The sequence below is a fragment of the Osmerus mordax genome, chromosome 25 (genome assembly GCF_038355195.1).
Source record: "Osmerus mordax isolate fOsmMor3 chromosome 25, fOsmMor3.pri, whole genome shotgun sequence".
Lineage (NCBI taxonomy): Eukaryota > Metazoa > Chordata > Actinopteri > Osmeriformes > Osmeridae > Osmerus > Osmerus mordax.
The window spans coordinates 9,633,985-9,660,578 of record NC_090074.1 but is presented as its reverse complement, the minus strand read 5'-3'; the positions used below and the strand labels follow the sequence as shown (position 1 = coordinate 9,660,578).

The window sequence follows — 26,594 nt, the reverse complement described above, 5'->3', positions numbered from 1 at the left end:
TCTCTTGTGTCTCTCCTCTCTTCTCGCCCCTCTCTCTCTTTCTCTTTCCTCCCTCCTCCCCCCTCTCTCTTTTCTCCTGTCACCTCTCTCTCCACTCTTCTCATCCCTCTCTCTCTCTCTCTCTCTCTCTCTCTCTCTCTCTCTCTCTCTCTCTCTCTCTCTCTCTCTCTCTTTCTCTCTCTCTCGCATCCCTCTCTCCTCTACCATCCATCTCTCCCTCTCTCTCCTGTCATCCCTCTCTCTCTCCTGTCCAGTCCATCTCTCTCTCCTCTCTTTCTCTGAATGTAAAATGTATTTGCCTCACAGACTCTTCTTGTTGGAGATGAGAGGGGAGTAGTGGAGAATCCATTCCTCACTCTCTTCATCCTTTCCAATCTTCACTTTGCTGTCCTCTTTTGCTCTTTCACTTCATCCCTCCCTCGTGCCATCCACTCCAGTCTCTCCCTCTAATTCTAGGTTTCATATCTCCCACCCACCCACCCACCCTCTCCCCCTCCTCCTCCCCTCCTCCTCCTCCTCCCCTCCTCCCACTCCACCTTACCCCTCCCTCATTCTCCAGAGTCCTTCGTCTGCGTTCGGAACCTATTCTGTGCATCTAAGCGTGAACTTAACATACAGAAAAAGCTCAAGCATTCAGTTTGTTTGGGCATGCGTGTGGGCATGTGTGTGCGCACCGGCGAGTGTGTGTGCGTGCAAATGTGGATGTGTGTGTACATGCATGTGTGTGGGGGGGTGTGTGTGGATTTGTGGGTGTGTGTTTGAGCGAGAGAGAGAGAGAGAAATCAAAAGGAAGTCAGAGGGTATAGAAGTAAACTACACAAGAGGAATTTGAGGATGTCTTTGAAGAGATGTGGGGGGAGAGAGGCAGGGAGGGAGGAGGGGAAGGAGGGGGAGAGAGGCAGGGAGGGAGGAGGGGAAGGAGGGGGAGAGAGGGAAGAGGAAAAGAGGGGAGAGGAGCTTGGAGGAAAAAAGCAAGAATGAAATCTTGATGAATCTCTGGAAACAAGCCAGACTCTAAACGTTATATATTTAATATCTGTGTCATGGATGAGCCTGTACTGTATGTCTGTGTGTATGAGTGTGTGTGTGCTTGAATGTGTGTGTGTGTGGCATGTGTGTGTTACGGGCGCTCGGAGAGAGTGTATGAGTGTGTGTGTGTGCTTGAATGTGTGTGTGTGGCATGTGTGTGTGACGAGCGCTCGGAGAGAGCAGGAGGGAGGCGGAGGGCGGACGCAGTTGCCATGACGACGCAGCTGTGTATTCAGAAGGCTCGCAGGCAGAGGTGCGATTGGACGAGGCTGTGTGATGGAGGAGGGGCCAAAGCTGTCATCCAGACTAGGAACCCTCCTTCACTCCCGATACAGAGAGGAGAGAGAGAGGAGAGAGGAGAGACAATAACAAGAAGAGTGGGATACCATCACCAAAGCTTTGTGCTGTTCTTGTTCCACCACCGCCACACCAGGCAGTGAACCAGCCAGCCAGTCAGCCAGCCAGTCAGTGAACCAGTCCACTAGCTCCAGCATGGCCACCATCACCTGCACACGCTTCACTGAGGAGTTCCAGCTCTTTGAGGAACTGGGGAAGTAAGTTACTCTCTGTTTCACTGCCCTGTTGACTGCCTGGTTTACAGCCTGAAGTAGAATAGAGCTCATGTTGCTCTGCAAGTCTGTGTGCTGGTTCTAGTAAGACTAGAGCAGCTGTTCTAGAACACTGAGAATAGAACTGCTGCTGTTGCTCTAGAACCATTAAAAAACTACTGGTTTTGTTCTAGAACACTGAGAATAGAACTACTGCATTGGTTCCAGAACACTGAAAATAGAACTGCTGCTGTTCTGGAACACTGAGAATTGAACTGCTGCTGTTGCTCTAGAACCATCAAAATAGAACTACTGGTTTTGTTCTAGAACACTGAGAATAGAACAACTGCAGTTGTTCCAGAACACTGAGAGAATAACTGATGTTGTTCTAGAACACTGAGATTTGAACTGCTGCTGTTGTTCTTAAACACTGAGAATATGATTACTGGTTTTGTTCTAGAACACTGAGAATAGAACTGCTGCTGTTGTTCTCGAACAATGAGAATATAACTTCTGGTTTTGTTCTAGAAAACTGAGAATAGAACTGCTGCTGATGTTCTAGAACACTGAGAATAGAACTGCTGCTTTTCTTCGAGACACTGAGAATGTAACTACTGGTTTTGTTCAAGAACACTAAGAATGGAACTGCTGCTGTTCTAGAATGTTGAGAATAGAACTGATGGATTTGTTCTCGAACACTGAGAGCGCTGAAGTAAAAAAAAAGTAAGAGAGATGAAAGGAGAGAATGTGGAGGTGTGGAGGAGTGAAGGAATGGAACAGGGGGTGATAAGAGTAGAAGAGGTGGACTGGAGAGAGAGAGGCAGTGACTGAGTGCATGAGGCTTGTTGCTGTATGTTGCCGTGGGAACAGGTGATAGTTGACGACAGTTGATCGTTCAGCCTGCGGATGTTAATGATCCTCCAGGACACACACACTCACACACACATATACACACACTTACTCATGCACATATAAAACATGTCCTTCGGATCCTGTAGATCAGAAGGACAAATCAGAAGGTTCTGTCTCTTTGTGTGATGGAGAGAGAGGGCGAAAGAGAGGGAGGGAGATAAAGATAGAGAGAGGGAGATAGAGAGATGGAGAGAGGGAGAGAGGGAGAGAGGGAGAGAGGGAGAGAGGGAGAGAGGGAGAGACAGACAGAGAGTAATGATATTACATGTTACAATATAGTTCTGTTTTTGGTTCGGTCCACTTCAATGGACCAGGTTACAGAAGGTCCTGGTCACTATGACAAAGACACACACACACACACACACACACACACACACACACACACACACACACACACACACACACACATACATACATACACAAAAACATGCACACACAAGCACACACAAGCACATACACGCACACACAAGCACACACACGTACACACTCTCCCTCCCCTTTCCTTTCTCCTTCCCCTTCCCCTCAACCAGACTGACAGCAGTGTCTCTGGGGATAGCTGCCTCCTCTGGTGTGTGTGTTTGTGTGCGGGTGTGTGTATGTTGCGCTTTTGTCTTCTTCAGTGGAGCTATCTACTGCCCCCCCCCTCCCCTCAGCCCCCCAGCTAGTGAAGGGAGTCATGTGGCTGAGCGGTTAGAGAAGCGGGCTAGTAATCTGAAGGTTGCCAGTTTGATTCCCGGCCGTGCAAAATGACGTTGTGTCCTTGGGCACTTCACCCTACTTGCCTCGGGGGGAATGTCCCTGTACTTACTGTAAGTCGCTCTGGATAAGAGCGTCTGCTAAATGACTAAATGTAAAATGTAAATGTAAAGTTGTGTGTGTCTCTCCCAGCATAACATACTGTATAAACACAGACTACGGTGATACTGAGACATGATAGAGGACTGTACTCTATCTGCAGGCTGCGGAGAGGAGAGGTGAGGAGGAGGAGAAAGGAGAGGTAGAGAGAACGAGAGGGAGAGGGAGAGGGAGTGAGAGGGAGAGGTAGAGAAAGAGAGACGTGGAGGTAAAGGTAAAGAGGTGGAGAGGCGGGAGAGAGAGAAGAGAGAGAGAAGGGAGAGAGACAGAGACAGAGAGAAAGAGAGAGAGAGTGAGAGGTAGCGCGAGAGAGGGTCTACTGAACGTCCCTGACCCCGGCCCACACTGTTACTCCCACACACACACTCTCAACATCACACACCTCTCTCTCACACAAACACACACACACGTCAAGCAGCCAAAGATGTTACATAATTCCATTTGGGGGTGGAAACACAGTAGTACATCTGATACTGGCTTCTCACCCACTATCGCTATAAAGGTGTGTGAGTGTGTTTGTGTTTATGAGTGTGAGCAATGTGTGCCTGAGGTGTGTGGTATGTGTGAGGAGTGTGTGCTTGTGTGTATGTGTGAGAGAGAGATGTGTGTGTGAGGAGTGTGCTTGTGTGAGGTGTGTGTTCCTGTGTGTGAGTGGTGTATGTATCTGTATGTGAGGTGTGTGTGAGGAGTATGTGTGAGAGGTGTGTGTGTGTGTAACAGATGTGAAGGGGTTTTTACAACAGCAAACAGAATGGATGACACAGACTAGAGTCCAGGTCCAGGTCTGCGAGGAAAGTTCCTGACTGTGTTCTTGTTTCCAGGGGAGCCTTTTCAGTGGTGCGCCGCTGCTTGAAGGTGCTGTCAGCACAGGAGTACGCTGCCAAGATCATTAACACCAAGAAACTCTCAGCCAGAGGTCTGCTTGTCTACCTGCCTGTCTGTCTGTCTGTCTGTCTGTCTGCCTGTCTGTCTGGATATCTGTTTGCCTGTCTACTTGTCTTTCTGTCTACTTGTCTGTCTGTATGTATGTCTGTATGTCGGTCTACCTGTCTGTCTACCTGTCTGTCTGTCTGTCTGTCTGCCTGTCTGCCTGTCTGTCTACATGTCTATATGTCTGTCTGTCTACCTGTCTTTATGCCTGTCTGTCTGTTTGACTGTCTTTCTGTCTACCTGTCTTTCTGTCTACTTGCCTGTCTGTCTGTCTGTCTGTATGTCTGTCTACTTGTCTGCCTGTCTGTCTGTCCGTCTACCTGTGTATCTGCCTTCACAGCACACACACACACACAAGCACACACACATACAGAGCCGAAGTTGCTAACAAGCAGTCTGTCAAAAGGAACTGTCCTTCTCTTTGTATCCTGATGGGTGTGTGAGCGTGTGTGTGCGAGTGAGTGTTTGGGTTCATGAGTGGCCGTAAGTGTGTGTATTCATGTGTGTGTGTGTGTGCGTTCATGCATACGGGTGTGTGAGTGTGTGCGCTCATGTGTAAGTGAGCGCATGTGTGTGTGAGCGCATGTGTATTTGCGCATGTGAGCATGTGTGTGTGTGCGGGCTTTCAAGTGTGTGTATGTGTGTGTCTGTGTGTGCATGCTTCCAAGTGTGCGTATGTGTGTGTTTTGGCAACGAACGAGCGATACCGGCATGAGCCCCATCTAATTTAGTCAGACACAGTCAGGGGCAGCGTCAACACAAACGTGAGGCTTCTTAGCAAGAAGGTAAACAAAAACTAAAGCTTTCAAACTAAATTCTTCTTCCGGGTGGGAAAATCGCTTTTAACAAGCCCTCATAGCAGGCATCGGTCAGGCAACAGAGAGCAGAACAGAGTCACACACACAAAAAAAAGAGGAAGAATTCTCTACCGGCTTCCAGTCCTCACCCTCTCTCACTCGGTGGTCGAATCCTGTGTGAGTGAGTTGGCCTTCTCCATCCCTGCTGCCCTGCTTGTTGTCTGACAGAAGCTGGCCTTGTCTCTGCTCTGCTGACTGGGATGAGGGGAGGTATCAAACAGGCTGCCCGTCATGGCTCCCAGTGGTCGTGTGTGTGTGTGTGTGTCCGCGGTCCTGACTCGGCGGAGGCAGTGACTTGGCTTGTCAGGCTGTGTGTGCTCGAGGGTTCAGAGAGAGGCGGTCGGTTTCAGATCCATCTGGAGTTGCTGGCGTTTCTTCCTGGGGTCTCTGCCCTGCTTGTGTGTCTGCTGCTGGTGCACTGGGTTGTGTTGTGCTGTGGTTGTGTTGTTGTTGTTGTGTTGTTGTGTTGTTGATCTGTGGTTGTGTTTTTGAGCTGTGGTTGTGGTGTGGTCGTGTTGATGTTGTGTTGTGATGCAGACGGAATGGGTGCGGTGAACCAGTTTGAGACAGACAAAGCTCATCATAAAATAACTCTCCTCCCTGTCCTGTTGTGGGTTCCCTGTGTTGAGTGTGTGTGAGGTTGGTTCATGGGGTGGGTATGTATGTGTGTGTGAGACAGGGTTCGTGGTGTGTGTGAAGGTTGGATTCATGGTGTGTGTGTGTGTGTGTGTGAAGGGCTGGTTTATGGGGTGGGTATGTATGTGTGTGTGAGATAGGGTTTGTGGTGTGTGTGAAGGTTGGATTCATGGTGTGTGTGTGTGTGTGTGAAGGCCTGGTCCATGGGGGGGGGGTGTGTGTGAGGGGGTTTGGTTCATGGGGTGTGTATTGGTTTCCCTGTGGTGGCATCCAGGTGTGTGTTTGTGTTTGTCAGCTTTAATTACAGTACTATTAGCTGTTTGGCATCAGTGATTCTGTGTGTATGTGTGTATTTGAGTGTGTTAATGGGTTTGTGTGTGTGTGTGTGTGTTTGTTTGTTTGTGAGCAGTCATTAAGGACATTCTAACCAGCTTCTTGTTTGGCTTTCTGCCAAAGAAGGAGGCAACTATACGGAATACCCCTCGATCCTTCTTCCCTCTCTCTCTCCTTAATCAATTCTCCCCATCATTCCCTTCCTCTCTCCTCCTGTTTCACTCCATCCCTCTCTTCTCTTCTCTTCTCTTCTCTTCTCTTCTCTTCTCTTCTCTTCTCTTCTCTTCTCTTCTCTCCTCTCTTCCTTCCTTCCTTCTTTTCTCCCTCCCTGCCTGCCTCCCTATATCCCTCTTTATACAAACTTTGGAAACATTGTCCCCCTTAACACAGCCATTGTCACGGTAACAGCTGTAAGTGGGTTAGTGTGTGTAACAAGCTGGTTCTGCTCAATAATTGGCTCATCAGACAGTTCCACAGACAGACAGACAGACAGACAGACAGACAGACAGACAGACAGACAGACAGACAGACAGACTGAGAGACAGACATACTGGGAGACAGACAGACAGACATACAGGCAGACATGTATTCTTTGTAATTTCTCTTTCTTTCCATTTCCCCTCTCTCTTTTCTCTTCTCTCTCTCTCTCTCTCTCTCTCTCTCTCTCTCTCTCTCTCTTTCTTTCTTTCTTCCTACCTCTTTCTCTCTGCTTCTGTCTGTCTGTCTCTACTTCTATATCTTTGTAATCCTGTTCTTAGTATATTCAGCAAGGTTGCTTAGCAACACCATTTTTCTGAGTTTTCAGCATAGCTTTACCTATAGTGCTACAGTAGCTTACAGGAGTGTGTGTGTGTATGCGGACAGGTTATCAGTGTGATTAAGTTAGTTTGAGAGGGTATACATGTGTGAGAGTCTAAGTGTGCTAAAGATAAAGAGTGGATGAGAGAGTGTGTTTTGTGGTTACTCAGACCAACAGTGTGTGTTTATTGTGTGAGAGAGTATGTGTGTGTTCTGTGTGCATAATAGCGTGCGTTCTCTGTGTAAGAGTGTTTGTGTATATATGTGTGTGTTAGTGTGCAGGCTGCGGGTGTGACTGAATTAGCTTGAGAGGGTATACATGAGTGAGAGTGTGTGTGAGAGTGTCTGTGTGTGTTAACAGAGTGTGTTCTGTGTTTTAGACCACCAGAAGTTGGACCGGGAGGCCAGAATCTGTCGACTGCTGAAACACTCCAACATAGGTGAGGTCACACACACCCCAGACATGCACACTAATACACACAAACACCTCTCTCTCTCTTTCTCTCTCTCTCTCTCTTGCTCTCTCTCTCACACACACACACACACACACACACACACGTGTGTGGATGCAGACTCTCAGGTCTTTAGAAGTGTGCCCCGCTGAGCTTCTGGAACCCTCCATTATTAATAGTGAGGTATTCTAGTCTAGGAGAGAGAGAGGGAGAGGGAGAGAGGGAGAGAGGGAGAGAGCAAGAGAGCGAGGGAGGGAGGTGGAAAGGGAGGGAGAGGGACGGAGAGAGGGAGTGAGAGGGAGAGGGAGGGAGGGAGAGGTGTAGAGGGAGATTGAGAAGGGAGGGAGGAAGGAAGGTGGAGAGGGAGGGAGGAAGGGAGGGTTAAAAAGAGAGGGAGAGAAGTGGAGAGAGAAAGGTTGCGAGGGAGAGAGCGAGCGAGGAAGAGGCGGAGAAAGAGAGGTGTAGAGAGGGAGAGAGGGTGGCGGAGATAGAGAGAAAGATGGATGGAGATTGAGGGAGAGAGAGAGAAATAGAGAGGGGGGAAAGATATTGAGAAAGAGAATGAAAGAATGCTCAAATACATGCCAGGTCACAGTGTCACAGTTATAATGAATCCTGCGTGTGTGTGTGCATGTGTGAGTGTGCGCGCGTGTTCCTGCAGGTTACTTGGGAGTGACCTGCAGGGAAGCCCATCCCCCCACCCACTCACACACATGCACTCAGTGAGATGTATATAATTCTGGCGTGGCGAACGGAGCTGTCTCTTCCCACACACAGTCAGAGTGTGTGTGTGTGTGTGTGTGGGGGGGGGTGTCAGGAGGGCCATACAGAGCTACATTATGCACAACTATCTGCTAAGGATCGACCCCCTTGGCAGCCCAGATGGGAAATTATCTCTCTCTCACGTACACACATATGGACACTCACACACCCAGCCCGTAGCTTGACAGGATAAAGAGGCTTGCGTAACAATATTGTGTGGAGCGCTCACAGGAGTCCCCTGCTCTGGGAGGGGGGGGGGGGGGAACTGGGAGGGAGGGAGAGACAGAGAGCGAGAGAGGGAGGGAGGGAGGGAGGGAGAGACAGAGAGCGAGAGAGGGAGGGAGGGAGGGAGGGAGGGGGAAAGACAGGGAAAGAGGTAGGGAGAGGGAAGGTTATGAAGAGGGAAGGAGGTAGGCAGAGAGGGAGAGGGAGGGAGAGAGAGTGGAAGGGATGGTGAGAGAGGGAGAAAGAGAGAGATTCCTTTTTTCTCAAAGCCTTTAATGGGCAATTAAAACTGCCACATTCCGACCAGTTACACCACTATAGACATTACAGTAACGACTTGATCACACTGATGCAGGACAGTAAACACCCATAAACAAACCTAATAACAACCCTGTTTACAGCACTAGAGCCCCACTGGAGAGAAAGAGAGAGGGACGAAGGGAGGGAGAGACGGAGAGAGGGTAGGAGAGATGGAGAGAAAGGGAAAGAGAGCGAAAGAGAGATAGAAAGGGGGAGGAAAGGGGGGAGGAAGACAAAGAGAGAGGGGAGGAGAGAAAGATGGAGAGATAGCGGGAGAGAGAGAAAATCTGAGAGAGAGAAAGTGAGAGAGAGAGGGATGCAGGGAAAAAGAGCGAGAGGAAGAGAGGAAGAGAGTTATGACTCTTTGTTTACTGACACCTTCTCCAGTCTTCCTCGCTGGAAGCGGGGGTTGCTATTCGTCAAGCATCCAGAGCCCGCCCACACACTGACAACCACAGCAGAGTCAGCCAATGAAAGCACAGCCTGCCCACACACTAACAAACACAACAGACAGAGCCAATAGGAGAGATGCCTTCAGTTTGCTGTTAAATGTATCTGGCAAGGTGGTTGATACAGGTTGAAATCGTTAAAGGCAGAGTAGAATGGTTGTATGAAGTCTAGAATGGTTGGATGCAGAGTAGAATGGTTGAGGGCAGGGTAGAATGGTTGGATGCAATCGTGAATGGTTGGATGCAGTCTAGAATGATTGAGGGAAGGGTAGAATGGTTGGATGCAATCGTAAATGGTTGGATGCAGTCTAGAATGATTGAGGGCAGGGTAGAATGGTTGGATGCAGGGTCAAATAGTTGAGGGCAAGGTAGAATGGTTGGATGCAGTCTAGAATGGTTGAATGCAGGCTAGAATGATTCACACAAGTGAAGCGTGTTGGAGGGGTTCAGGAGGCATGGGGGAGGAGGAGGCAGAGAGGGAAAGGTGGAGGAGGGGTGGTGGAGGAGGAGGAGGGGGGAGGGAGGGGGACACACACCATGCTAACACTAGGCCAACGCATTGAAAACAAAATGCTAACACCATGCTAACCTGCTGTCTTTTAAAGGACATGCTAGGTATAGGTGAAGACATGGTACTCATGAATGATGACGAGGTAAACCTGGATGAAGCTAAAGTACACAGGAAGAATTCAGCCATTTGGACCTGTCTAAGGGACTGTAAATGGCAGTAAACACACGGCGCATACTGGACAAAGCCGTCAGAATATTGATGTTGTTGTTGCAAACAAACCTGTGAAAAACCCCAATCGCGATATTGAGTGGAGTTAGGAGTGTGTTGCAAATGTAGCGTGTAGTGTCCTTCTGCAGCTGGACTCCCCAATGGAGGAGCACTCCACTCTTTGTGTCCCTCTCTATCTGTCCTCCCTCCTCTTACTTTCTTTTTTTCTTTCTTTCTTTTTCTCGCTCTCAGTTCGTCTCCATGACAGTATTTCAGAAGAGGGGCACCATTATCTGATATTTGACCTGTAAGTATCTATCTTTCTATCTATCTATCTATCTATCTATCTATCTATCTATCTATCTATCTATCTCTCAGAATATCTCCATCTCTCACAGTTCTTTACAATCACGTTGACACTAATTTCAGAACCTTGATGTCCTTTTTCAAAACTCTAGACACAAAACTCACAACTGATGATCAAAATGCACATTTTTCAAAACGCTAAGACAATCTTCAATTGCTTGGATACAATACATACACCTTAGATCATTTGTTGCTTGAACTATAATCATCTGTTTAAAATGACAAAACTAAACATCAAAGTATCACCATTTTAAAATGAAATTCACACAACATCTGAAATGTCTGTCATTTTCTTACATTACAATGATCTAACTGTCAATTGATACTACTGCTCAAAATGATAAGTAACTGTTGCATTACTCTTACTGTAATGCATAGTTTTATAGAAACTGACAAACAATATTCCAAGTGTAGAACATGAAAGTTTCAGTATGACAAGATCCATTGACACCATGCTCAATTGGTGCAAGCATGGTTTCAGGCCCATGCACAATGTACAGCCTTGTACTTGCTCCCATACTCTCCCTTCCTCAACCCTATTGAAGATTCTTCTTCACATGGAGGTATGGAGGAAAGTGTACGATAAGCACCCTCATGAACAAGTTACCCTTCTACAGGCCATGGATGAGGCATGCAATTGAATCACGGCAGACCAGTGTCAGGCCAGGATTCGCCATGGCCGGAGATTCTTTCAGAGATGTTTGTCAAATTAAAACATCCATTCCGATGTGGATAAAAACTTGTGGCCAAATCCACAAGACAGGTTTGATGGAAATGTAGGAGAGTAATCAATCCTTTGTTTTGCTTTGTTTGTTTGTTTTTTGAGCCAGGTGAGGAACACTGCAGTACATGTTTTACGTACAGTAGCATAGTTTTCCTTTGTAGCTAATTATGTTTGCTTTGATACAAAAAGACTAAGAAACATTGGAATTTGATTGTAGTTGATCAAGAAATTTCTGATTTTGCTCAATGACTCCACTGTCTGTAGTATTCTCTCTTAGTCCATTTATGGTGATGTAGTGACTTATGAAACATGTATCACAAATTTTGTAATACAATATTTAATTATTGTACAAACAACTACATGGTGAAACTATGGGTAACTTGTATGTGGATGATCTAAGTGAATGTTCCTATGGTATTTCATGATAAATTCGTTTTTTGAACTAATGATTCTGCACGCGCAAGGTGTCTTTAAAGATATGAACATACAATGCTATGCTTTGAACATGTGACAGTGTGTGTAACAAGTAATGACTGTTTCGAGTTTTGTATCTAGAGTTTGGAAAAAGGACATCAAGGTTCTGAAATTAGTGTCAAAGTGATGGTAAAAAACAGTAATCTCCATTTCTGAATCTATCTATCTATTTCTGTGTGTGCATGCTTGTTTGTAATAGTGTGTCTGTGTTTGCGTGTGTGAGTATGTTACAGTACTGTGTGTGTTAGTGTGTGCGTTAGTGCGTGTGTTAGTGCTTGTGTTACTGTGTGTGTTAGTGTGTGTGTTAGTGTGTGTTAGTGCTCTGCTCTCCATCTCCCATTCTCTCCATGGTCTATTGACCATCTGGATCCTCTTCAGACAGCACCCTCCCGACCGCCACCCCCCCCCCCCCCCCCAGTCCCCTCGCCCCCCTCTCCTCCCACATCCCTCCCCCCGCCTCCCCTCAGACCGATTGACAGAACCTTCCCTCCCCCCCCCTCCTGCAGGGTGACAGGAGGAGAGCTGTTTGAAGACATTGTGGCCAGAGAGTACTACAGTGAAGCAGACGCCAGGTAAGTCTGCTCTCCTCGGAGAGGATGAGATGGGAGGAGGAGGTGGAGGGGGGACGAGAGAAGGAAGGGGAGGTGGAGAAGGAGGGGGGAGGTGGGAGGGGGACGAAGAGAAGGAAGGGGGAGGTGGAGAAGGAGAGGGAGGTGGAGGAGGACGAGAGAAGGAAGGGGAGGTGGAGAAGGAGGGGGAGGTGGAGGAGGATGAGAGAAGGAAGGGGAGGTGGAGAAGGAGGGGGAGGTGGAGGAGGACGAGAGAAGGAAGGGGAGGTGGAGAAGGAAGGGGAGGTGGAGAAGGAGGGGGAGGTGGAGGAGGAGGGGGAGGTGGAGAAGGAGGGGGAGGTGGAGGAGGAGGGGGAGGTGGAGAAGGAGGGGGAGGTGGAGGAGGAACAGAGTCTCACACGTCTATGACCTTCGGTCACTCGCAAAAAAACACAAAAAACGTACACACGTACACACACATAACCTGTGTGCTCCAGCGGCAGATCACAGCCATTCATTCTTCTTAATTCTTATTTGGTCTCCAGAGTGCGTAGGATGCCAGGATTAAATGTTCAAATTTTATTCTCAACATCCTTCAATTCAGCCTTCTAACTTCCTGCCCACTCCTTCCTTTTCTCTGCTCTCTTCTGTCTGTTCTCTCTATATTCCCCTCCCTCCCTCCCCTCCCTCCCTCCCTCCCTCCCTCCCTCCCTCCCTCCCTCCCTCCCTCCCTCCCTCCCTCCCTCCCTCCCTCCCTCCCTCCCTCCCTCCCTCCCTCCCTCTCCCTCTCTCTCTCTCTCTCTCTCTCTCTCTCTCTCTCTCTCTCTCTCTCTCTCTCTCTCTCTCTCTCTCTCTCTCACTCTCTATGTCTGTATCAGTCATTGTATTCAACAGATTCTGGAGGCGGTGCTACATTGTCATCAGATGGGAGTGGTCCATAGAGACCTGAAGGTACCTTAAAGACATACAAGACATACAAACACACACGCATTCACACACACCCTAACACCTACACCCACTCAGCCACCCGCCCCACCCACCCACCCACCCACCAACACACACACACACACACACACACACAGAACCCTCCTCTTTAAGCGCTCCTCGTCTGTGTCTCAGTAGACCATCGCGGCAGAGGTCCTCACGCCCACACGCTCCAGTAATAAAAGCAGAGGAGGGGGGGAGGAGCGGAGAAGAGGGGAAAGGAAAAGGTGAGAGAGGAGAGGGGAATGAGAGGAGGAAGGGGGAAGAGTGGAGAGCAGAGGAGGAGGGAGAAAATGATATGGATGAGAGGAGAAGAGGGGAAAGGAAAGAAAGGATAGGAGATGAGGAAATGAGAGAGGAGAGGAGAGGAGAAGAGAGGAGAAGAAAGGAAAGAGAGGAGGAGGGGAGAGGAGAAAAGAGAGTAGATGAGATGAGATGAGAGAGAGAAAGAAAGAGAGAGAGAGAGAGAGAGAGAGAGGAGGGGGAGAGGAGAGAGAGAGGAGAGAGAGGAGAGAGTACTATTACATACAGTACAATTTCTTCACTATTACAGTAACAGGTATTACATAATAGACACACACCTCAACCATTTAGCATGTGAATATGTTTCTGTTACCAGAGATGCTGTGATAAACATCACTTTCTCCCCCCCCCCCACACACTCCCTCCCCTCCCCTCCCCAGCCGGAGAACCTCCTCCTGGCGTCCAAGTCTAAGGGGAGCAGCAGTGAAGCTGGCAGACTTTGGCCTGGCCATAGAGGTGGAGGGGGGACCAACAGGCCTGGTTCGGTACATCACACACACACACACACACACACACACACACACACACTCACACACACACACACATACACGTCCACACACACACACACACACACACACACACACACACACACACACACACACACACACACACACATACACATGTTGCTTCATGTAGGTGTTAAATTGGAGAGGCTTGAACCAGTGTGTATTGTGTGATGTGACACATCAGAATGACACAGAAGAGACTGCTCAATTTATACAGTCGGTGAAAGCTGCGCCTGATGATGAGTCGTTAGTCTGTTTATTGTTGGAGCTTATAACAAGGTCAAAAAAGTCAGGGTCCAGGTCAAGTTGAAGTTATTTAGAAAGTGTCGGTAAAAGCCATGATAACCGATTAGTAAATTGCAGCTTTCACTTTGCGTAGATTCCAACACATTCTCAGTGTCTGAGTGATTATCTGCACCTGTTGTCTTGTTAAGTGTGTGTGAGCTTCAGTTTGCTCTTCAGCTGGAGTGGTTTCACCTGTGTCTTGTTTGGTCCTTGTGTGCAGTTGCGGTGTCGTCCCTGGTGTGTCTTTGTCAGTTAGTTGCTTCGTTCTGGGTGTCCAGTCCTTAGGAATAAATAGTCTGTCCTTCGCGTTCCTCTGTTTCGTTCAAAGAAATACTTTCTCGCTTTTTTGTTTTGGGTTTCCCGCCCTCCTCGCCCTGCATTTGCGTCCCCGCTGATTCAGATACAGACACGTAGGCCCATGCACGTTTATTTTGGACACAAATGCAGGACATCTGGGTCAGTGTACTTCTAGTGGATGGCGTGAATGGGAATGGGTGGGATGAATCATCGCAGCCCTCACCCCCTTGCTCCACAACTGCAGGCAGCAGCTGTTATTTAACCGTTTGCTACTCTCTTTTCGGTCCGTTTTTAAATAAAAAACTAAACGATTTGTACTAAAAAGATTTTGTTCAGAGTAGGGAATTGATCTAAGGACTCCACAGAACTATCTCACATTTTATGTGATCAAAACATTTGGGATACAAAGGTTATAAAATAAAAACAGGAAAACCATTAGTGTTAGATGGAAATATGTACCCGTTTTTTCATTTATGTAAAGACATTATTACAGTATTAAAATGTACAGTATATATAATAGCATATTTAATCATAGCTGAACAGCCACAAACTAGAGGACAAAGATTTGTAGGTTCACATGAACTGACACCTCTTCTTTCTTTTAGGGGAGGGAGGGAGGGAGGGAGGGAGGGAGGGAGGGAGGGAGGGAGGGAGGGAGGGAAGGAAGGAAGGAAGGAGGGAGGGAGGGAGGGAGGGAAGGAGAAGAGGGAGGGAGGGAGGGAGGGAGGGAGGAGGGAGGGAAGGAAGGAAGGAAGGAGAAGAGGGAGGGATGGAGGGAGAGGAGAGGTATGACTTGGTCATTACTTCAGTCTCCAGGCTTGAAAAGGGATCTAACGTGTACGCACACACATACACACACAAACACACACACCTACACGCGCACACACACACACATGCGCGCGCTTACACGCGCAGACACCTACACACACACCTACACACGCACACCCTCTGGGGTGTGTGGTGAAGCCCTGAGTCTAATGACAGGGTGAGCAGAGTGGAGGAGAGAATGGGTCTCCAGGCTCATTAGAGAACATTATCTCTGAGTCACACTGTCGTCTCTCACAAGCCCTGCCGTAGGTGTGCTGTAGGAGTGCAAACATGTAGGGGCGTAGGTGTGTGTCGACCTCTCTGCACACTCTAGGTGTGTGTGTGTGCGTGTACGGCAGGTGTGTGTGTGTGTGTCTGTATCTGTACCGGTATCTCTGTGTGTGTCTAGGTGGGTGTGTAGGTGCGTCCTTGTGTGTCGACCTGTCGATATGTAGGCGTGTATCTGTGTGTAGGTGTCTCTGTGTGTATGTGCAAGCGTGTATGTGTGTGTGTGTGTGCATCTGTGTATAGGTGTGTAGGTATCTGTGTGTGTGTATCTTGGTGTGCGACTTTGTGTGTAGATGTATAGATATGTAGGTGTGTATGGGTGTAGGTGTCTGTGTACAGTGTGCGTTCAGGTGTGTGTGAGTGTCAGCGTGAGTAGGTGTTTGTGTCTCTGTCTCTATCTCTGCGTTTGAGTAAATGTGTGTATGTGTGTGTGTGTGAGTGGGGGGTGTGTCTGTGTGTATATTTATGTACTTGTAGATGTGTATTTGTGTGTAGACGTGTAGATGTGTATGTACAGGTGTTTCTTTGTGTGTGTGTGCACTATTTGTACTATTATAACATTAAACGTTAAATGGACTGTGTGTATGCATGTGTGTGTGTGTGTTTCTGCACGTGTGTGCTTGAGTGTGTGCGTGTGTTTGTGTGCGTGTGATTGTGTGTCCTCGGGTGTGTGTGTTTTGGTGTGTATGCAGGCTTCGCTGGAACACCAGGCTATCTGTCACCAGAGGTTCTGAGGAAGGACCCGTATGGCAAGGCTGTGGACCTGTGGGCATGTGGTAAGTACAGGAGTGTGTGTGTGTGTGTGGTTGTGTCTGTGAGAGTAGGTTTGTTTGTGTGTGTTTGTGTATAACGTATGTGTGTGTAAGTTTGCGTGTACGGTATGTGAGTGTATATTTATGTGTGTGTGTATTTGAGTGTGTGTCTGCCTGTGTGTGTATAGCACTTGTGTGTGAGTGTGTGAACTGTGTGTGAGCATTTGTGTGTGTGGATGTGAGTGTGCCCATGTGTGAGAGTGTGTGTATGTTCTAACATGTTGCATGTTGTGTGGGTTGCCAGGTGTGATTCTGTACATCCTCCTGGTGGGTTATCCCCCTTTCTGGGACGAGGACCAGCACAGACTGTACCAGCAGATCAAGGCGGGGGCGTATGACGTGAGCTACTCCATAAGCCTCTCTCTGTGGATATATGTCATCTTATGATATCACAATCATGTAATAGCATCTCTGGAGATGACCTGCTGGAATGTGTCCCCTTCCTCAACCCTCCCTCCCTCCTTCCTGCCCTGCCCTGCTCCTCCTCCTCTCCCTTCCTCCCCCCTCACACCCCCTGCTCCCCCTGCTCCCCCCTCCACAGTTTCCGTCTCCAGAGTGGGACACAGTGACTCCCGAGGCCAAGGATCTGATCAACAAGATGCTGACCATCAACCCTGCCAAACGCATCACTGCTTCTGAGGTCCTCAAACACCCCTGGATCTCTGTAAGACCGGGGAGGAGGAGAGGGAGGAGGGGGAAGGAAGGAGGGAGGGAGGAGGGGGAAGGAGGGGAGAGCAGGAGGGCAGGGGGGGGGTGGGAGAGCAGGAGGGCAGGGGGGGGTGGGAGAGCAGGAGGGAGGAGGGGAAAGCGGTGGGGGAGGAGAGCAGTTGGGAGGAAGGGGAGCAGGGGGAAGGAGGTGGAGAGGAGGGGGAGCAGGGGGAGGAGGGGAGAGGAGAGGGGAGCAAGGGGGAGGAGGGGGAGAGGGGAAAGGAGGAGGACGAGAGGGGAGACGGGGAGGAAAGGGGGGATGGGAGGCGGGAGGGAAGTCATTGTTTAGATGATAATGAGGATAATTAACATGATGTAGATCTTTTCACATCCTGGAAACTCTGTTGAACCTTGTCCTGTTAATGAATAACATTATCTCTTTTTCTCTCCGACTGTCTCCCTCTCTCCTTCTTCCTCTTTTTCCATCTCTCTCCCTCCCTCTCTCTCCCTCTGTATCCCTCTCTTTCCCTCCCTGTCCCTTTGTCCCTCTTTTTCTCCCCCTTTTTCTTCACTTCTCTCCCTCTCTCTCCCTCTCCTCCCTTCCTGCCCCCTTCCCGCTCCCCCCCCCCCCCCCCTCAGCATCGCTCCACCGTGGCCTCTTGTATGCATAGACAGGAGACAGTAGAGTGTCTCAAGAAGTTCAACGCCCGACGGAAGCTCAAGGTATGTCCTGTTGGTCACCATGGTAACCTGCACCCCTTGTTCCTGCTTTTCTGGGATTGGCCCCAGGATCATCACCCCGCGACACACAGGAAACACATCGTCAACTTGCGGCACACAGGAAACACATCGTCAACTTGCGGCACACAGGAAACACATCATCACCCTGTTGGCAACAAAGGAAACACAACACTCTCAACCCCTCTCAACAAATTGACTAAAGGATTAGTGGGGAATGGTGATATATTGTCAGTGATTGATGGAGTGGTATGATAACTGTTGTGTGATTGGAGAAGAGGGATGATAACTTGTCTGTGATTGGTTACAGGGTGCCATCCTCACTACCATGCTGGCCACCAGGAACTTCTCTGGTAAGTTCTGTCTCTCCCAGGAACAACCCCCTACCTGATAACCACCTTTCTGCTCATGCTCAGTGACGTGATCACGAATAACGTTCTTTTGTTTCATGTAATCATTTGAATTGTAGTCACATGGTTTACTAACAGGCGGAGAATTTTCACCGCAAAATATAGGTGCGCTTTCACAGGCGGTTTTTGTACATACTGCGGAATACATAATTAGGCGCACTTTACGCATCCCCTCCCATCTCTTTATGGGAAACTCCCACTTTCCCCTTGACCCTCCCGTGAATGCATATGCATGACACTGAAAAGCGCAATTTGCTATTTTCAGTTCCCGCGACAGGCAATCTGCGCTTTTACCTCAGTGCGGCATGTTTGAACATACCTCGCCATGCTTTTACACGCAATTGTGAAACAAATACGCCTGAAGTGGGCGCAAAAGCGTTAGTACATGAGGCATATAGTATTCTGGGAAGAAAACATCTACTACAGTAACTGTAGCACAGTGCACATGAGGGATATTTCTAAGGTCCACTGCCATACTGACAAAACATCTAAACATTTTGATCTGCAGTGTTTACACAATGCCAAAGGAACTTCATTTTGGGGGCACTGACTATTTGTATGAGAAAAGGTTAAAACTTTTACTGATGAGTTGTCTGTTTTGGGAGAGATATGACCTTTTGCAGGTGTGTCATGGTGTTTTGCTGAACCATCTAGGTTATTTTGGCAACTGTATTTATAGTTTTGAGAATGTCTTTTTTTTTTTCGAGAGAGAGATGAATCACAGCAATCGAGAAGGAACTTTTCATTTTGGGGGTACTGACTATTTATATGAGAAAATGATTTGGTTTTGAAGCACAAGTTAACTGTTATGGGTGAGATATGACCTTTTGAAGGTGATCTATGTATTTGTGCTGAACCATATAGGCTATTTTGCCAAATGCACTTAAAACTTTGAGAATTTAATTTCTTTTTCAAGAATTGAGCCAAAGCAATGGAGAAAAACTGTAATATAGGCTATATTAGCAACAATAAATATTTTATTGGGTTCTGTTAGGGTCCACATTCTCATTCCAGTCTGGATTAGAACACCAGCCACAGACCTCCCTCCCTCCCCTCCTCCTCCCCCTATCTCCTTTACTCCCTCCCCTCCTCACCCCTCCTTCCTTCCTTCCTTCCCTTTCCTCCTCATCCCTCTCTCCCTCCATCTTTCCCTCCCTCCCTCCTGACCCCCCTCCTCTCCTCCGCCTCCTCTCCTCCGCCTCCTCTCCTCCGCCTCCTCTTCTCCCATCCCTCCCTCCCTCCTCCCCTCCTCTTCATCCCCCCCAGACAGGGAACACCAGGCAGATTTATGAGCAGATAACATATCACAAGTCTATTTATACAATCTCCGTTCTGTACATAGACACACACACACTTTTCCATGTCATTATAATTACAACAGTAGCACCAATTGTCTTGAACAAAGTTAATACTACTACTTGCAATAATAATACTGGATAATAATAATAGGGGAGTCAGGTGGCTGAGCGGTGAGGGAATCGGGCTAGTAATCCGAAGGTTGCCAGTTCGATTCCCGGTCAAGCCAACTGACGTTGTGTCCTTGGGCAAGGCACTTCACCCTACTTGCCTCGGGGGAATGTCCCTGTACTTACTGTAAGTCGCTCTGGATAAGAGCGTCTGCTAAATGACTAAATGTAAATGTAATACTACTACTTCTACTAACAATGATGTACAGTACCAGTCAAAAGTTTGGACACATTTTCCCATTCAATGTGTCCAAACTTTTGACTGGTACTGTATGTAGGTCTGTAGTATGTGTGTGTGCGTATGTGGGTGTCTGTGTGTGTATGTCTGTGTGAGACCAGGACAGACCACTGCTAAAAATAGACGCATGTTGATGAATGAGGGGAAACCACCCTGCCCTTCATGACCCCCAACGGTCCCCCCTAGGCCCCTCTAACCCCCCCCCCCCCCGATGCCCCTGATCCCCCCCTGACCCAATCTGCCCGACCCCCTTGGTCCCCATGCCCCCCTCCTGATAGTTGAGGTGTGGTGGGATTTCAGAGGGTGAGGCAGGGAAAAAGTCTAAAGGGGGAGAGGGAAAGAGAGAGCATGCCAGCGAGAGAGAGTTCAAGTTCAAGCTCATTGTCAAAAGCAGAGATCTTTGAAATAAAATCCAGGCTTTGCCAATAAACGTGACAAGTACACCAGTGGAGAACACGAGAGAGAGAGAGACACAGACTGATGGTGAGAGAGAGAGAGAGAGAGAGACAGAGAGAGAGAGAGAGAGAGAGAGAGAGAGAGAGAGAGAGAGAGAGAGAGGTATGGAATGTGCCATATCTCAAGTGCTCCTATATCTGGCCTCTCTGGGGGAGGGAGGAGGGGGGCATGGCAGGAACGTGGGGGGATTGGGGTGGGTGAGAGGGACGGTGAGGGCCCCTCCTCCTCTCTCTCTGCTGGGTGGTGGGGCTCCTCAGTCCAGCCAGTTTTCTTCTCACCCTGCCTGCCTACTGCTTCTCAAGCCTGTCTGGTCTGGGTGTGGGTCTGGGGTCTGAGAATATCGGAACACGCTCGCTCTGTTGAACGCTAATCCACGGAGCTCCGCGGCCTCCACCGCAACGCCCATCTGACCCCCACGGTTCCGGCGACGCCCTTCCGGACCTCCACTCCTCCTCTCCTTCTCTCCTCTCCCGTTGCCATGGAATCTCCTCTTTTCTTCCTCCCCCTTTGAAGGCGGTCTCTTCCAAGAGCAAGGGTCAGGGGTGAGGGGTGAGGGCTCGGGGGTCAGGGGTCATGCCCTTCGCCCTCCTCTTTTGGGCGTTTGTGCCCGTCCTCATGGCTGTGTTCTCCCTCTTCCTGTTTCTCTCTCGCTCAGGGGGGAAGAGCGGAGCCAACAAGAAGGCTGACGGTGTGAAGGTAGGGCTCACACACACACACACACACACTGACACACACACACTCACACACACTGACACACACACACTCACACACACTGACACACACACATACACACACGTCCACTCACACGTCCACTTACACACTGACAGACACGCCCACTCACACACAAACACAGATCTCCTACCCTGTATGGTTGACACGATGATGTCCAAAAGGGCATCAAAACTCGATATAAGTGTTGTGTGTCTGTAGGTGTGTATATTGGTGAGTGTGAGTGACTGTTTGTGCATCAATATACTGTATTTAAGTATGTGTGTCTGTATGTATGTGTGAGTGTGTTTGAAGATATGTGTGTAAGTGTCTGTGTATAAGTATGCGTGCGTGCATGTGTATATATGTGTATGTGTATATTTGTGTCTGTGTGTGTATGCGTGTGTATATGTGTGTGTGTGTGTGTGAATGTGTGTATGTGTGTGTGTGTGTATGTGTGTATGTGTGTGCGTGTAGTTTCTGTGTTTTAAAAAGGGTCACAGGTGGCTCTCTCCAAGCTCCCTTGATGCTTTGCAGCGGCTACCCACAGGAGCATAGTGAGAGGAATGCTGTAGGAATGCACACACATGCATACACACAGACACACGCACACACACACACACACACATGTTCACCCTCACACACAAGCATACACACATGTACGTACACACACATGTACACACTCACACATACACACACATGTACACGTGTACACGCGTACACACCCAAACATTCACACACATACTAGCGTGTCCTGCCTGGCCTGTCACCGGCCCTCCATCCCTCCATCCGTCCATCCGTCCATCCCTCCATCCGTCCATCCGTCCATCCGTCCATCCGTCCATCCCTTCTGTCGCTCCTTAACCTCTTCTAACTTCTCTTCCAGAAAAGGAAGTCCAGTTCCAGCGTGCAGCTGATGGTGAGTGATGTCACTTCCTGTCGACCGCGCGCCCCCCCCCCCCAGTGCCGCGCCTGGCTTTATCCCGCCCCCTAACACTCGGGAAAGTGATTGATTAGCGCACTGGCCAGAAGAAACTCAAGAATAACTCCCGCGAAAAAAAATCGTCCAATGAACGCGTGGCTAACAGCTGTGGTTCATTCAGAATGGAGCTGGACTTTCTTTTTGTTGATTTATCTCTGTGGACATCCCATCGCACACAGACACACACACACACACTCACACAGACAAACACAAACACATATACACCCCCCCCCACACACACACACACATCCCATCCTCTAACCCAGCCTCACCGCTACTGTCTGGGGCTGGCTCTACCATGACGGGTCTGTGAGACACCCATCCTCCCAGTATAGGTGTGCCCCCCCTCCCCCCCCCCTCCCTCCCCTTCTCCCCGTCCTGCTAACCACCTGACTCTCTGACTGGTTTCTCTTCTAAAGGGGCAGGACGCAGGCTGCTGTAGACCTGTGTCACTCTCTCTGTGTGTGTTGTTAGGCGTGTGTGTGTCTTGCGTCTGTGTTTGTGGGTATGTGTGTGTCTCTAATGGAGTGTCTGTCGTTCATAGGAATCTTCTGAGAGCACCAACACCACTATAGAAGATGAGGACACCAGGGGTAAGCCGACACACCCTCACAAACACTCGCACACACAAACACACACACACACACACACACAAACACACTTTCGCCAACACATACTCGCACACTCACAAACACGCACACACACAAATACACACACACTTTCACAAACACACACACACACAGATATCTGTTGGGACGTGTCTGTCAGTGGCTGGGAAAGGGACACTCTGTAATGCTATATATAGTATAGACATCCACCATAACTGGAAGTGCAGAGCTTAAAACTGGAGAGAGTTGCACTGGAGTTACACTACAGTTACACTACAATTAGACTGGAGTGACATTGGAGTGACATTGTAGTTACACTGGAGTTACACTGGAGTTACACTAAAGTTGTATTGGAGCTTGACTGAAGTTACACTGTAGTTGCAATGGAGTTAGACTGGAGCTGCACTGGACTTAAACTTGTCAAATGGAACCACATGCTACAACTATCCTATGGTTTCTGATTCTGATCTGGTCTGATAACCGACCTTCTTCAAATACACAAGGAGGAGGAGAGGACAGGAGGGAGAAGGGAGAGGAGAGAGAAATGTAGGAGGAGGAGAGAGGGAGAGGGCAAAATGAGAGTGGGCGAGGGAGGCTAGCAAACTCTGGACTGAAGGGATCGAAAAAAACTGAGACAGTGAAAAAGAGTGAGTGGGAGAGAGAGCGTTGAAGAGATGGATAGATGAAGGTTAGAGAGGGATGAGAGAGTGGGAGGGCAGGTGAAGAGCTGTGAGTGTGTTCCAGCCATGGTGGATCACTGTCTGACGCAGTCTTGGAGACCCGGTCAGCCAGACAGCCATCCATGCAGCCAGTTAGTCAGTCAGCCAGCTAGCTAGCCAGCCAACCAGCCAACCTGCCAGCCAGCCAGCCAGCCAGATAGCCAGTCTGTGAATCAGTCAGTCATTCAATCAATCAATCATTCAGCCAGCCAGCCAGCCAACCAGCCAGGTAGCAAGTGAATCAATCAGTCACTCAACCAGTCATTCAGTTATCCAGTTAGTCAGTGCTGTGTGATGTATCGTACTGTTATGCAGGCCGCTGATGTTTGAAGTTGGGTTCAGCTGTTTCATCTGCTTTTATTGTCATGACAACGACAGAGACTGAAGTTGGTACAGTGATTTATTCTCTCACTTTTTCTCCTTCTTCATCTCTCCCTCCCTCTCTTTCTCTCTCTTCCTCTCTATCCCTATCCCTTTCCTTGTCTCTCCCCCCTTCTCTCTCCCCCTTTCTCTTTCCCCTTGTTCTCTCACTCCCTTTCCCTCTCTCTCTCTTTCTATTATGTGGAGAAAATGAGAGAGGGCAACCTGTTTAGCTGGAAGTGCCACTGTCCTCCATATGTCTCTCACACACAAACACACACACACACACGCACACACATACAAACACACACGTCCATTGACACACAGACACATACACATACACACACAGGCACACACACAGACACACACATAGACAAACACAAACACACACACACATCCATATGCCAGTAGCAAGCCCTCCCTCTCAGAACTGAGCTGGGTGGGAGGAAATTATTCTCTCTGCTGGCGCTCTCAGCACTCAGTGTGGGCAGATCACACCCACACACACACACACACACACACTTAACGCGCCGAGACACACACACAGATACACAAATATACATATGCACATGTACACACATACACATTTAACAACTCACCAAGATACTCACATACAATAATAACAACGCACCGAGACACACACACACACACTCAACAACGCACCAAGAGATACACACACAAACATTACCTCCTACCTACAGTATCTTATGAAATGCTGCTTCACATGTTGCAGCAGCAGCTGCTGCTGCGTTTTTGGTTATGTAAGCAGTCAACCATCAATCGAAATATCTGAGCTAGGCTGATTATAGCCAGTCTATCATCATCAGTTATCTCTGAGATAGGCTGAGAAATATACAGCCAGTCAACCGTCAACAGTTATCTCTGAGCTAGGCGGATTACAGCCAGTCAACCGTCAACAGTTATCTCTATGCTAGAATGATTACAGCCAGTCAACCATCGAAAGTTATCTCTGAGCTAGTCTGATTACAGCCAGTCTACCATCAACAGTTATCTTTGAGCTAGGCTGGGCCAAATACAGCCATCAATAGTAATCTCAGACCTAGTCCAGTCTAACAAGCTAACTGGATCAAATCTGTCTCAGAGCTAGTCCAGTCAAACAAGCTAACAGGCTAACAGCTTTATCAGAGGTAGTGTAGCCTAACAAACAAATAAACAAACAGGCTAACAGCTATCTCAGAACTAGTCCAGTCTTACAAGCAAACAGGCTAGCTTAACAGGCTAACAGCTATCTCAGAGCTACTGTAGTCCAGTTTAACAAGCTAACCAAATCTCACTGTCAGAACACCACTAATGATCATTTATCTTCCTGACTGAGCAGCAGCTATACTGGGAAATAATGAACTCAGTGGCAGTCCCATTTATCAAACTGGCTAATATGTGTGTGGTTATGTGTGCCTGTGTGAGTGTGTGTGTTTGTAAGATAGAGGATGAATACATATTACATTGTGTGTTATCAGTTCGCAATAAATAACATAATTGGGCATGTGTGCATGTGGTTGTGAATGTGTGCTTGTGTGTGTATGTGTGTATGTGTGTGTTTACAGTTAGGAAACAGGAGATCATCAAAGTGACGGAGCAGCTTATTGAAGCCATCAGCAATGGAGACTTTGAGAGCTACACGTGAGTCACACTCACTTCTAACAACACCTCTACCCCCCCCCCCCCCCCCACACACTCACACAAACCCCCCCCACACACACACACGTACACAGGAATAGGGTGGATAGGTCATCTTGACACCTGTTCACAAGGAGAGGAGAGAGAGGAATGTAGAGGAATGTAGTTGAGAGAGAGGAGTGGAGAGTAGAGAAAAGGAGGACAAGAGGGGAAGGGAAAGTCTTGTGCATTCAGACTCATGTATTTCTTTGGAAGGATAACTGTGTGAGACATCCATACAAAACACCATCTACTTCCTACGTCATTCTTTCTCTGCTCTCATCTGCTCCTCCTCTCCTCCCCTCCTTCCCCTTCCCCTACTCTCATCTCCCTGTTCCTTTCATACCCTTCTTTCCTCTCCTCTCCTCTCCTCTCCTCCTCCTCTTCCTTCCCTCCTTCCTTCCCTCCCTCCCTCCCTCCCTCCCTCCCTCCCTCCCTCCCTCCCTCCCTCCCTCCCTCCCTCCCTCCCTCCCTCCCTCCCTCCCTCCCTCCCTCCCTCCCACTCCCTTCCATCCCCCTCCTCCACTCCACCTCCTTCCAAACCCTGCCCTACCTCATCCCCTCCCTCCACCCTCCTCCCCTCCCTCCACCTTCCTCCCCTCCCTCCACCCTACTCCTCTCCCCCTCCTTTCCTCCCTCTCCTTTCCTCCTTTCCCCTCCCTCCCCCACCCCCCTCCCTCCCCACAGGAAGATGTGTGACCCCAGTGTGACGGCGTTTGAACCAGAGGCTTTGGGGAACCTGGTAGAGGGCCTGGACTTCCACCACTTCTACTTTGAAAACTGTACGCACACACACACATACACACGCTCACACACATCCGCACATATGCACACCCTCTCTCTCTCTCTCTCTCTCTCTCTCTCTCTCTCTCTCTCTCTCTCTCTCTCTCTCTCTCTCTCTCTCTCTCTCTCTGTCGTCCTGTCAGAGTTTTAGACAGCGACCAGACAGAGATAATGATAACATCCATTATCCCTGCGCCTTGTCTAATTGTCTGATATGTGTGTGTGTGCGCCTGTGGGCGCATGTGTGTCTGTGTATGTGTGTGTTTGTGCGTGTGTGCCCGCTGCGTTCATATGTTTGCGTGTGTGAATTGTTGCGTCCCTGCGTGTGTGTGCCGTGTGTGTGTCCCCCTGTCCCCCCCCCCCCCCCCAGTGTGGTCCAAGAACAGCAAACCAGTCCACACCACCATCCTGAACCCCCACATCCACCTGATGGGCGAGGAGGCGGCCTGCATCGCCTACATCCGCATCACCCAGTACCTGGACGCCCAGGGCATGCCCCGCACTGCCCAGTCAGAGGAGACACGCATCTGGCACCGCCGCGACGGCAAGTGGCAGATAGTCCACTTCCACCGCTCTGGCTCACCCTCCGCCCTCACCAAGTAA

The 26,594-nt window shown here is 48.9% G+C and overlaps 1 protein-coding gene across 1 annotated transcript; it reads left to right on the top strand.

The window, feature by feature from the left end:
- The first annotated feature begins 1,521 nt into the window (after positions 1-1,521).
- camk2a (calcium/calmodulin-dependent protein kinase II alpha) lies at positions 1,522-26,594 on the top strand. The gene is given in 20 exon segments (XM_067229255.1): positions 1,522-1,583; positions 4,166-4,260; positions 7,279-7,338; positions 10,057-10,111; positions 11,875-11,940; positions 12,795-12,867; positions 13,584-13,616; positions 13,618-13,665; positions 13,667-13,688; positions 16,079-16,162; positions 16,443-16,537; positions 16,740-16,862; positions 17,486-17,569; positions 17,895-17,937; positions 20,810-20,850; positions 21,749-21,781; positions 22,389-22,437; positions 25,097-25,172; positions 25,896-25,990; positions 26,362-26,594. Coding segments are annotated over 20 exon segments (1,470 nt in total).